Source organism: Cygnus olor, chromosome 2 (assembly GCF_009769625.2).
Source record: "Cygnus olor isolate bCygOlo1 chromosome 2, bCygOlo1.pri.v2, whole genome shotgun sequence".
NCBI classification, from domain to species: domain Eukaryota; kingdom Metazoa; phylum Chordata; class Aves; order Anseriformes; family Anatidae; genus Cygnus; species Cygnus olor.
The window spans coordinates 147,640,787-147,654,488 of record NC_049170.1 but is presented as its reverse complement, the minus strand read 5'-3'; the positions used below and the strand labels follow the sequence as shown (position 1 = coordinate 147,654,488).

Below are 13,702 nucleotides of genomic sequence, written 5' to 3'. Positions count from 1 at the left end.
GCATGAACACACACCAGATGCAGAGGTGTCTACTAGTAGCATCTTCACATTTATCTTCACTTTTTATATCCAGGATATTTTTTCACTTTTTATCCTTTTTTGCTGGGTGAATCACAGGTGCTAGCTGGCCAGGGATGTAAGTACTTGTTACTGCCTATTGCACGGGGGTTTGCTTTAATATAGCAGCTTAGTGCTCACATCCACTCTTCAGACTTTCTATTCACTTGTTTAGTTGGTATAACTGATTAGAAAAGCCCGGGGTTAGTGATGTCTTCCCTTTTTCTCCCTTCTCCTACGTCCTTTATAAACAGGACTCAGTATGTGACCTCTTCCAGAACAGGTTTGTTCCGTCAGACTGGCTCTGAAGGTCAGTAGAACTGTAGCTAGCCTGTCCTCTATCTCTTGATCAGCCTCAGTTCCCAGTGCTAGCTGGGCCTGTTCTGACCTTCCCACCTGCCTGCCTTGCTGTTTTTCTCTGTCCTTGCATGTTACAGGTTGGACAGGTCTCCCTTGCCCCAGCCCTTGGGTGATGGAATGTCCTCTTCCCTTCCCCACTCTCCCCAGCCAATTTCTGAGAAGCAATAAAATGGGGAAGATAAGTAGTAAGGTGTAGATTTTTCTTCAGAAGTCGTTTAGTTCATCACTGTCTTTTCAGGCATAGACCTTTGCTGTTTGCGTAGCCTTGCTGTCATATCCCTAGTAAATTGTCACTACTTAATTTCAGACAGCAGTCTTGTGGTCTGAAGAAGTTGCTACAGGACAAAACGTATTTTATTCAGAAAGTATAAGAATACTTTTTAAAATGCAGTGCAGTTTCTTTCTCCTTGGCTGAGATGAAAAGCAATCAGTGTCTTGAACAAATGATGGTGCATTTACCACCTCTGTGCTCTCTGCCTGTTTGCCCTTCCCTGGGTGTATTCTTGATATTATCAGAAAGTTAGAGTCTTCTATCTTATTGCAGAGGAGTTCTTATGGACCTTCAAATCTCAGCTTCATGCATAGCAAAATGATCCTGGGTCATGGCAGAGATTTCTAAAAGGCTTGAATTACCTTTTTTTTTTTTTTTTTTTAAATCTTTCTGATTCCAATAGTTTAATTTCTGAGCATTTAGTTAGCCACTTTCTGTGGACTCATGGATAAGGAGAAGAAAAGAGCGTATCAGGATTTTAACCATTTCACATGCTTTATTTAAGGTATGTTGTACAGTGAATAAAGTTCATGTGATGCTGGGTTTCTCACTGTCTTACATTTTGTGTCTTCTGCAAGGAATCTACTGCAAAGGAAATACAGAGTGTTAAACTCTACCAAATCAGAAGAATCAAGGATGCATATTTTATACAGCTGTAAATGATTTCAGGTACAAGCTAACTACAAATCCTGCAAGCCTTTAGGCTGCAATGACCATTTTATATAACTACTGCGTTCATGTTCACTCGATGTTCATGCAACGCGTGCACGAAAAGTTGCATGTGTGCAGAATCATTGCATAGCCTTCAACTCTGGAAATCTAAATCATGACTTTCTGACCAAAGTTTGGGTTTCCACCTTCATTTTTGCAGTGTTTCATAGACCCATGGAGTAATACAGGTTGGAAAGGAGTTTGTGTGGTTCAATCCCCCTGCTCCAAGCAGAGCTAACTAAACCACCTTGCTCAGGGCCTTGTCCAGTCCTGTCCAAGGGTGGACATTTCACAGCGTGTTCCAGTGTTTGACCGCCATCACACGGCGAAAAGGTTTTGCCTAGTATCAAACCAGAATTTCCCTTGTTTCAGCTTGTGGGTGATGCATCCCATCCTGTCACTGTGAGCCTCTGAGGAGGATTTGGCTCCGTCTTCTCTGCAGCTCTAGGAGATGTGCAGCTCTCCAGGCTTGTTCATTAGAAAAACTGCAGCTGACTTCACTGAGCTCTAGAGCAAACCTCTGCTAAAAAACTCACACGGGACATTATTTAGCTGTAGGAGTTGTTTGAGGAACTCACCTACCATTGCTGTGTTAGTGAGAACAGAGCGGACTGAGGTGCTTCTGCGGACAGTTATTGCTATGTGGATATGAGGCAGAGCTCTGTGGAATATTAGCCCAGAGTTGGGACATCTGGTTGAACATACTGCTGTGCTGTTGTGGTTGACTGTGTTACTGTTGACTAAATCTGGCTTGCGCCTTGTCATTTTAAAGGTTATCTAGAAGGGTTGAGACTTGAACAGATCTGTCTCAAGAACAGGTGTCCTGTTCATGTTCATCAGAGCCTGTAAGTGTAGCTGTCGGTGCCCCCCAGTCTGCATGGTCCCACTGCGGCTGCTACACATGCAGCAGCACCAGGGCCAAGCGTGCACGTCGCTCCTTCACTGCTCAGTGCTCCCAGAAAGCAATATTGGACCTTTTGAGGGATTCTTTTTTGTGCACTGCCTGTGCTTCAAATCCAAAAATGGCACAAGCCACCTCTGAGTTGTCGCTGAGGTCAGAGACAGAAAAGAACAAAACCAGACGCATTTCTTATCAGCTTTTCTTCTTTTTTTTTTTTTCTCTTAACAATGCGCATATCATTTCCTGCTTAAAACTACAAAGTTTAGCAGCAAAACACATCTTGTCTGTGTGTGTGGCGTGGGAGGTGTCGATGTCCCCTGCCTATGGCTGTCACTTACACCCACCCTTGCATTGAAAATTGCCTCCCGTCAAATGAGCTTGCAGAAATGTGAGCGTTGTTGCATATGCTGGTGTTTGCGTGATGTATTTCTGCAGTGCTGCTGTTCATCTTGGAAAAAATACTTTTCAGTCCCAGATGTTATTTTCAAGAACTGACAAGTAGGTTTCTGTAAATGAATCAAATTTATTCTGAACATGGACATAGTCCTTCATCAAAAGACAATGAAAAGGCAAGAAAAACATAGCAGAACATATCCCAGCCTGTGTCAAAGCTGTCTCTTGGAAGCACAGAGAGATTTTAAGTGAGGGGAAAGGGGAAAACAGCATGAAAAAACGTTCAGAAAATTTTTTCTGGATTGTTCCTCCTGTGCACTGTGTGAAGGGGTATTGTAACTTCTGGATTTGGGGCAGCAGGTGAAGGAAAGGGGGATTAAATCACTTACTGTGAACGTGAACTTGCTACCTTACCTCTCAAAGACCACGTTTTGAATACCTTCTGCTGTAGAGTCTGCTGGCAATATATAATTTGTTTACTAAACAGGGAATGTAATTGAAATGTCCCTTTTGAGTTAATGAAAATATAAAACAGCTTTCCAGAATAGACCGAGTCCTCTAATTTAATTACCTGTGAGCCTCATAGATTAAAAGTATTCTTTCATCCATTCCTGACAGCCTGAAGTAGATGAATAACTGAAATTCAAAGCAAACCCTTACAAAAAGGAGACCTGGTAGATGAAAGAGCAAAGGGCCAAACCGTTTCCAAAAGGCTGTGTCTCCACTGGGTTGCCTGTTGCCGTTATGGCAACTAATTATATGTGAAAACTATTAAAGATTTGGAAGCTGTGTACCTATTAGAGGGCCCAGAGGTTCCTATCTCCTGCAGGAAACGCAAGCTGGCTCCTCTTTGAAATATTGTTTGACATGTAACTTCTTGTCTGCCTTCACATCCACGCCTGTGATCATTGTGTGCGTTACCAGCATTTGCCACCCTGATGGAGAAGCACTCAAACTGACCGCTGGAAGCCTGTGGCAGAGGTAGACATGAGTGCAGGTCTGCTCTGGCCTGACCTCAGGTCTAGCCATGTTGTTGCACACAGAAATATTAGGTTTCATCCCTGTTAAATACTTTCTGACTCTGGAAAGACAAAACAGGAAGGTGCATATGTGAAAGTGGGGTTTCCACTTCTCAGGGGCAGTATATGAATAGCAAAGAGGTCTGCTGGGTTTCTGAGTAGCAGAACGGATGTTTCACTATACTTGTTGTTTTTTTTTTGTTAGAATATGTTCTCCCTTTTCAGGTTTGTACTTCAATAATTTGTTCTGGCAAAGTTTCTCTAGGAAAGAAAAAAAAAAACAACAAAAAATGCACTGAAGCATTTTATTGTGGTGGGAGGTTTGAAGACTACTGAATTTTCTTTCCCCTAGTTCATCAAGATTGGATCTAACATTCTGACTTTGAAAAAGGTTAGAGTTTGGTATTTTTTTTAGAGTGGATGGCCACTTTATTGGTCTGCAACATGGATAAATGTACTTTGAACTCTACGTGTGCAAGTGGGAACTGGAGTGAAGAAACTGTACTGCAAGTGCCAGATTTCTGCCAAGTTCTGGCTAAGAAGCCTGCCCTGGCTATCAGCTAAAACAGTGCCTCTAAAACATGTGTCCAATGACACTTAAATGTACTCTTAGAGAAGTATTTCATGTTAGCTTTATGATATGTCAGATTTTAAACCCTTTAAAATTTGAACAAATCCTTCGCTTAGCTGCCAATAAGCAGTATGCTCTTTGCCGTTGTTTTGTAATTTAATATTTTAGTCATGCCTGGTGTGACCCTGGTGCTTGATCGGGATTAATTTCCCACGCTGATTTGTTCTGAATGTGCCCTGCAAGCTAACATATTTGCAGACTCCATTCTTCCCTTGTAAAATCCCCTGTTACCATCTGCAGGACAAAATGTTCTCTTTGACACCTTACAGAAGCGCCGACTGCCTGTCGAACAGCACGGTATCAGCTGTTAAAGCCTGATCCAAACCCCACTGAAATCAGCGAAGTGTGGTGCAATTCAAGGTTTTTGGGGAAAGGCAATACCTTTTATTAGATCAGCTGTTGGAGCTGGAAAAAACAGACACGCTTTCAGGCACACAAATCCTTCTTCAGGTTGGAAATAGCAGCGGTGTTGCTTACACCAGCATTCCTTACCAGTGAGGCAGCTAGAGGCTCGGCAAGGTTTAAAAAATGTGATTAAAAGTGTGTGTGTCGCAGGGCCCTTTCTGCTGGGCAGGTGTAGGGTCAGGCTTCCTAGCAGGACATGGGCAAACATCATTCTCCTCTCTCCTCCATACCCCTTCCCAGTGTACACCTTACAAATAGGGGATGCATCCTACAAGGATAAGGTCACTTTGGGCAGAGCTGAGAAAAAGCCTTTAATGCCTTAATATAAAGCCACGTCTTCTCCACAGTCACCATGCTATTGGGAAGGGCAGGGGCCAAGCTGCAGGCTTTGCATCCACTCATTTCTGGAAAATTCTGGCTCCTGACGTTTACAGCTGTCCTGCAAATAGGTGTGTGAACAACAGGCAAAATGAGTTTTATTCCCTTTCTTGTGGTTGGTTTACTGGGAGCTGCGTTTCTCAGAATTTCTGGAGTCACAGTTGGCTGAGCAGCCACCTAATAACAAAGCTTGTGATTGAAAACACTGCACAGGAAGGATAGTTCTGTGGAAAAGCTGTAAGCAGCTTCCCATAGTCTTTGGATTGTTTGTAGTCATGGAATAAATAAGTAAATAAAAAAGGAGTAACAGCCCAGTGTAGTGTCTGCTTACTCCCATGGATTATGCGTCTGAAGATCCTGCTTTTTCATCCCATAATAGACTTCATATTCATTTTCCATTTTCACTTCTTGAAATCGTAAAAGTGTGTACTAAGATCTTTCTATTTAAGGAACACAGGCAGATGCTCAAAAATTGCATGTTAACATTAACTGTAACATTTATTTCTATTTTTCTGTGCTAGAAGTCGGGGTGTTAACCGTAGCTAATAGCTGTGGTGTTAAGTAGCTAACAATGCTTTCGGTTTCTGTGAGTGTTTCTGTGGTACCTGGGCTGTGAGAACTTCAGGTGTTACATTCTTGCTGGAGTGTATTAATAAGTACATTAATTATGTGTCTGCTCTACTCAGGCCCATTTGAAAATGAAAGGTTGCATTTCAAGAAACTGTCACCGTAAGAAAATTGTAAATAAGGATTAAGGCTCCTCAAGAAATTAAAAAGATGAACCTTTATGAGATTAGGTTGGTTAGTATATAGACATGAACAACCAGTGAGAAAGTTAACGCTGTAAACAGGTATATGATTATTGTAAAAGCTTAATTTGGAAGGAAAAATATCTTTTAAAAATCACATAATCACAGAATAATTAAGGTTGGAAAAGCCCTCCAAGATCATCTGGTCCAACCATCCCCCTACCACCAATGTCACCCACTAAACCATGTCCCTAAGCACCACGTCCAACCTTCCCTTGAACACCCCCAGGGACGGTGACTCCACCACCTCCCTGGGCAACCCGTCCCAATGCCTGACTGCTCTTTCTGAGAAGAAAATGATATAAGCCAAGAATCTTTGGCTTAGGCTTAAGAGATCTGCTTTGGGCACTGGTATTCTTGTATGAAGCTTTCCTACAACTGGCTTGAAATCCCCTAAAAGTTCAGAAATTTATTGGGCCCTGTCTTCATATAAAATATGGGTGTTTCGAAGATGCTTTTCAGCCTGAATTCATCATTTAAAGCACCTTGAATTTATGGATCTGAACTACCATTCGTGGTGTGCCATTCCCAGCCTGGCCAATCTTTGACTTACCCCTTCCATATGTTTCTCTACCCAGTGCCATGCCCAGTGACAAACATCTATGGCAAATTCATTGGCATCAAGCATAAAGCATATGTAGACAGCTGCTTCTCTTTTCTGGAGAAGGTTTTAATGAAAGAATCATGTAGACAATCAGATTGTCTGGTGAATCTCAGAATTTGTTCAGTCCTCTTTTAATACCAAGGTGTTTGAGTTTGAAAGTGTGGCTGTGAGGTTGTTTCTGCGTAACATGTTGTCTTTTCCTTTATGTGAACCAAAATAAAAAAGGTGAATGTGTCTGAGAAAGCCAAGACCCTTTCATATTCCCATCTATTTTAAGACACCTAAATGCTGCCAGATTAGAATAAGTGAAAACTAGGGACCATACTTAGTCCTCGTAACAGTAATTGTGTGGCCATGTGGACAGCTGCATGCCCAAACTGCAAAATATAATTCTACATCTGGATTCTGCAGCCAGCGAGGGGCTTTGATGTCCCGGTTGTTAGATATCTTCTACAGATGGGTCTGAAATGTAGACACAGATCCATCTCTGAGTCAATGCTTCAAATCAACCCTGTGTTTAGGTTGGATCTCTTTATAAACTGACACTCATTAAATTGTTGAGAAGCAAGGTATGAAGGAGAGAGAAGCAATGACAATGTGAACTACAGAGGAAAGAAGCAAACCCATCTGCTCCCAAACCAGTATTTTTTGCTAGCTGACATTCTTTAATAGTGATGATGTTGCAGCTTTTTTAGTTTTGAACCTAGAAACAACAGCAGCAGTGTCCAGCGCTCAGGTTAACGTGACAGCTACACATGAATGGTGCACATTGCAAAAATACATCTAAGGTCCTTTCATGCATACCACAGCCAAATAACACCAAGCTCTGTGTCTGTGTTCTTCCACTACTGCATTTATGGAGTAGCCTATAGTGAGTGAAGGCTGCTAGGAGGGTTGGAAACAGTAGTGCTAATGAGAGCAGCAGATTTCATTGTGCCTTACTCCATTTCTGCTGCATCTGGTTATAAGTTCATGTGGGAGATGTCAAAAAAACAGAGAAGGAAAACTCTTTTGTTCCTTATCTTGCCCAGGACTCAAGATGTTCGTATTGTCAGGCTTTGCACCATGGCTTTGCCTCTTGTTTCACCAAAAATTTCCTCCTTTTCAGGTGCCAGGAGACAACGAGAAGCACTGGAAGCCAGTATTAGTGGTCTTGACAGAGAAAGACCTCTTAATATATGAGAGCATGCCGCGGATGAAGGAAGCTTGGTTCAGCCCTCTGCATACGTACCCCCTCCTAGCCACCAGGTACCTGTGCTTTTTTATTTCAGCCACTTCAAGAACATTGGGAATGGCTGAATCAGCCAAGATCAGGTGTAGCTGGTGCAAGGCTATAGATCACATTTGAAATGCCGCAGTTTGAGAAACAGATTCTTCCCAAATGGGCCAATGTGCTCAGCTTAACAGTTCCTCTTCACTTCTCCATTTCAAGTTTTGGCCAAGGCTAATTGCCAGAATCACACCAGAAAGGATTACGAATGCAGTAGTTTGGCCCAGATCCAGAAGTGCTGAAAAAGTCAAGTTTGATCTCCTGAGATCTCTATCTCAGCACGCAGACCTGAGGACTCAGCAGATGCATTCGTATTTCCAGCTACTTCTCCAGGATGAAAAATGGGAAATTGTTGCCCTGGTTTGAATGTGCTGGTGTGGGAGTACTGTGCCGGTGGTTTGGGGCTTCTGGGGTCTTGCACAGATGACAGAGACGCTTAATTTCAGTATGGCTTGTGTTCCTGCTCTAGGAAGTGAAATCCTGGTGTTTTTAGCTTAAAATGTGAGCTTGGAGGACACATTCTTGAATCTAGGTTGGAAATAACCATCTGCATTATTTCAGAGGTATCCATCAACTCTAATTCAGAGAGAGCTTTCCCATGGTTGTCTTTATACAGTGGAAACTGTCTGTGCTTCTTGATGTGAATCTTAATCACATTTCTCTGCCAGTATGGTCAAAGGGCTTGAGAAAGAGCTGCTGCTTCATTGTTTTGGCCTTACTACAGGCCTCTGTTGTACTATTTTCAATGTGTTCTCTTTCAGAATGGCTGGTAGTACATGGCCAAAAGCAGTGGGTCTCTTACTGCACTCTCATTAGTTAATTTTTGTTCTCAGTCTCTTCATTCTCTCCCCAAATGAGCTGAGACTTTGCTGCTAAATCATTATATTAAATAAAAAAATAGCAAACTATGCTAATGGTTGCTTTGTCCCAGTCAACCTACCCATGATGGAGCTTTCAAGACTTCGGGAAGACGGGTTCTGATTTACCCTGCGTTATTGTGAAAAGAGATGTGTCACCATAAAATGAGGTGAGGGTCCCATGCTCTGCAGTTGCAGCCTGCTGTGTGTGGTGGCAGTGCAAGCTGAGAATTTCAGCAAAATTTGTCAATTCCAGCTGACAATGAAAACTAGGTAAGGTGTTGGGGCAGGAGATTGTGTCTGGGTGTGTCACTAGACCTTGATGTGTTGCTGCCCCAAGATAAATGGCACGTGGTGTGGTGTTACCTCATGGTAATTGCGCCCCTGTGTGAGTGTGCCAGTGTCGTCAGGGATTTATCGCTCCTCCTATTGCAACATCCTGCCTTAAGGAAGGCTCGTCGGTGTGTTTGACCGAGCAGGAAGGGAGTTCTGGACAGCATCAGTGCAAGGTGGAAGGAGCTGACAGAGTTTGTAAACAGACTTATAAATAGAAGTCCCCAGTGATGAGGACTGTGCGTTTTTTTAGAGAACCCAATCCACCGCCTCACCTGCGCACCAAGCTTTTGTAGAACCTACCCCCAACCTCTCTGCCTCATCTGCTCTTTGTTCGAGCTGCTGGAGACTCACCATTTGGATAATGCATCTTGCACAAGCGGAAGAAACACTGGGAATTCCCAAGGAGGTGGTCCATGGTTACTGCCAGCACGTGGTGGTGCCTGCTGTGGGCTGCGCAGAGCGTGAGGTTGTTCAGCTGGGCCTGTTCCTTTATGAGTTCCCCACCCTGTTTTATAGAGTGTCGGTTATCTGACCACATTCCTTCCGCCCCAAAACTTTGCTACCTTTCGTGGAAAACCCGCAGCAGAAGGTGATGCAACTCCTCCCCTCCGTTTCGGGGTGTCAGTGGACCTCAGTCCTATTCGTTAAAGTGACTGGAGATCCTGCCTGTGGTAAGCACAGCTCAGGGACACTGAGGTAGCCACGACCTGACATCCAGACCCTCCTGTTGGCTGGGCCCTGTTGGCTGCTGATAATGGCCTGAGCACATCCTTTAGCCTGTCTCAGGTGTGAGGCAATTACTAATCTCTACATTTTAACCAATTTAACGAAGTCACTTTACTGTGCTGGATCATCCTCCTGGCAGGAGCAGGGTGTTGCTCACCTTCAGGAAATGAGGGCTGGATGTCCATGGCCCCCGGCCCTCCACACACTCAGGGGGCTGCACAAAGCTCATGTTCCTTCAGGATTTCCCTTTAGTGAGCGCTGCCCATGAGCAGCCCGTGCATGCCTGTCCTACAGCTCTGCCGCTTCATTGGGAAACACCTGTGTCTTGCTCAGACAGTTTATTCTCCTCATCAGCCCCAGTTTGGCTTTGGGTTGCCAGCCAGTGCACCCTTCCCCTTCCTGCCCACACGTCTTCATGAACATTTGAACACTGCCAGGGTTGGGGCATCCACAGCTTCTCTGGACAGCCTGTGCCAGTGCCTCACCATCCTCAGAGTAAAGAATTTCTTCCTAATATCTAATCTAAACCTACCCTCTTTTAGTTTGAAACCATTACCCTCGTCCTATCCCTACACTCCTGACAGAGTCCCTCCCCACCCTTCCTGTAGGCCCCCTTTAGGTACTGGCAGGCCGCTGTAAGGTCTCCCTGGAGCCTTCTCTTCTCCAGGCTGAACAACCCCAACTCTCTCAGCCTGTCTTCGTAGGAGAGGTGCTCCAGCCCCTTGATCATCTTTGTGGCCCTCCTCTGGGCTCAATCCAACAGGTCCATGTCCTTCTTGTGCTGGGGGCCCCAGAGCTGAACACAGGACTCTCCACATGGGGTCTCACTGGAGGGGCCTCCCTCGCCCTGCTGGCCACACTTCTTTTGATGCAGCCCAGGATAGGGTTGGCTTTCTGGCCTGCAAACACATATTGCTGCTTCATGTTGAGGTTCTCATCAACCAACACCCCTAGGCCCTTCTCCTCAGGGCTGTTCTCAATCCATTCTCTGCCCAGCCCATATCTGTGCTTGGGATTGGCCCTTCCCAGATGCAGGACCCGATAAATACATGAATTGTTGAATCCCCAAGGTTAACAGTTTGCATGAATTGACAAATTTCCTAAATCAGTACACCTACTGTTGTGTCTGTTTTTGACTAAAACCCTACAGGATTCTGATTTTATGTTCTGTAACACAGAGTGGTTACAGCAGCCAAATAAACATGGCTTGCTGTTGTTATCGTCTGCTGTGTTCATGCTCAGCCAGTGATTACCCTCCTCATGACATTTTTTTAATCCCTCTGCGCATTGATCAGTGCAATTGAGAACTTTTCACCTGGAAAGTTTGCAGACCACATGTTGTAATCTTGGCTGCTCCCATCTTTCAGATTTTTACGAGTCCTTGAGAAAACGTTTTTGCTTAGCTAATGCATATTTGAAAAGCTGCTGAAACTGGAAAACTTCAGTGCCAGATACTGCACAGAGTCATGCTTAATCTACCCAGGACATAATGAGCAGAGAAAACTGGGAAGTGGTAGAAGGATTATGATCTTCTGACAGTATTTTAAAAGCAGAATTTCAACACACCCTTTCTGTTTGTTGATAAGTTTGCCTTCAAACTATGGATGCTATTAAGATCTAAAAATATTTTCTAGGCAGTCTTTCCCAGGTTTGTGTGGAACATAAGTAACAGCTCAAATAAACCTGAGATCAGGAGATTTAGGTTGTTCCTTTAAGGCTCTGCACTGGGAGGCACAGCAACTGGCTCGTAGCCCTGACTCCAAGGACCTTTTTGTCATAATCCCTGTTTCAGTGTTTCCTTATGCCCGAAATAGGAATAACAGTGCCTCCCTATGGCATGGGAAAGGGGCTTGAGCAATTTCATCTTAAATGTTTGCAATCAAGTTGCATTATCTATCAGAGCAGATATGGGGAAAAAAATAAAAAAGCCACATGTTGCACCCTGATTAAGATCAGGTATCTCTAAGTAGCTTTGAGGCAAAGCTGAGCTCTGTGACCAGAAAGTACTAAAGCACTTTGATACGGGATGCTGATACGAATTGCAAACATTTTGTGATTGCGAGCGCAGGGCTGCTTATCTAGATAAATCCATTTTTTTTCATGAACACCACATTGTTACAAACATTCACCAATTTCTGTAGTGTGGCTTTCTAAACATGCAGCAGAGCACCCCTGAGAAGAGCTGCTTGAAGCCTTGCCAGCTGTCCTGCCATGGTGTGCTGCAAGGTAGCGGCAAGGGCTCCAGGTGGGAAGTTGGGAAAGGAATTCGGGCAGTGATTGATCGTCTTTGGGCACTGATTAATCGTCTATGCAAGTGGGCAGAGAGGCAGGCAGAAAGTATAAGGGTGCCCGAGCACGCCGGGGAAGGAACATGAGGCAGCATGCAGGCTGTGCAAGGTCTCTGCTTGACATCCTGGGTGGCTGTGTCACCCTTGAAGGCAGATCTTGGGTGAATGAGGGCCTGCACGTAGGTTTCCAAAGAGTACAGCTGCTCCAGAGCAGGTTTCAAATGTTAAGTCAAGGGTTAAGAAGTGGTTTCAACATAAGAAAGGTCAGATTGTAGTGGCCTTCTGCTGGGCAGAGCTGCATGACTGTTGATGCACTTGTATCACGGCCTCCTCTGAGATAAATCTCCAGTGAGCAGCTGAACACCTGCTTTGAATGTCAGTGCTGGTCTTCACTGAAGAGACCATTAGATTTTGCTGCGTTGCGGTGTTTGAAACTCTTTTCAAAGCACTGCAGTGAGAAGCAGCTCCCGGAGAGCCTCACCTGGCACCCGCACGTCACGCTGTACCACACGCGTCTCGCTGTCGCGCACCTGCAGAGAACAATGCCGTAAGGCTCCCCACAGCATAGACACACAAGGGAGAAATTAGAGATGAGCAGGGTCTTCCTGGCTCCCTGGAGCATGTGAAAAGTCGCGTTTCCCTACACGCAGCACAGACCAACCTTCTCCTGCCCTCTTGCGGCTCTGGGCAGAGCTCTCGGGGACACCTCAGGCAGGGGCGCAGCGGCAGCAGGGCTGCGCTGGGTGCTCCCAGAGCAGCTCGGGGTGCCTTGGTGGCTCTTGGGTGCAGGGTACAACCTCCTCTGCCTTCTCCAGAGCCACCTGTGGAGTTTGCAAGATTATATTTTTTGCCTTTTGAGGTGTTTTTGTGTTCTTTGGGATAAAGTATTTTTTCTGTAAGTGAAACTAGTCTGAATTTATCAAAGCTTGGGAATCCTTGGACTTGTACCCAAATACATCAGTGCTGATACATAAATGCTGTCAAATGTTCCCCTGCCTATTTCTCTAGTTTGTGTTTAGCTGCACGATCTTCCGAAGCATGATCTGGAGTTGTGTGATAGAAAAGGATTTTTAAATGGTGAGACTGAATTTTTGATAATGGGGGGATAACGGGAATGAGAAGGCAGGCAAGAAAAAGGCTCATGTTGGATGTGTCCAACACACTTTAATTTGTAAAATGCATCTCCATTTTATTCATATGATGAAAAACCTAAAAAGCCAGTGCAGTGGATGATTCATGAAGACCTAGATGTTTTTTTGTGTGTGTTTTGCTGTTTTTTTTGAAAGGGAATAAAACCTTTGAACCATCTGTCACATATTCAGTATCATAAGTATTAGAGCATAAATTTTAGCGCAGCTGTTGAACGCTGTATAAAGGAGCTTTATCTTTAATATCAAACTTGATGTGATTTTTCAGACTGCTTTCCCTCCAGCAGCAGAAGGCAGCAGGAGAGCAGCTGCCCTGCCCGCACCCAGACGACTGGCCGTTCAGTTCCTGGTCTCCTGCCTTAATAACTGAGATGCAGCTCCCCCCCTGAGTTTGCACCTCGTCACACCACAGCCCATGAACAAAAATTGTGGGGCTGTTTGTTTGCTGCTGACCTCCCTTACTACAAAATCTGCCCGGAGTGCAGTTAGGAGTGCTGGTGTATCAAAGTGAAGCGGGGAGTTTCTGCGGCCCTTACAG

The 13,702-nt window shown here is 44.6% G+C and overlaps 1 protein-coding gene across 1 annotated transcript in view; it reads left to right on the top strand.

The window, feature by feature from the left end:
• SNTB1 (syntrophin beta 1) overlaps positions 1–13,702 on the top strand; it is a 116,259-nt gene that overhangs the window by 93,991 nt on the left and 8,566 nt on the right. The window contains exon 4 of the mRNA XM_040546976.1: positions 7,648–7,787. Within this exon, the coding sequence (XP_040402910.1) occupies positions 7,648–7,787 (140 nt within the window). The remainder of the gene's footprint in view (positions 1–7,647; positions 7,788–13,702) is intronic.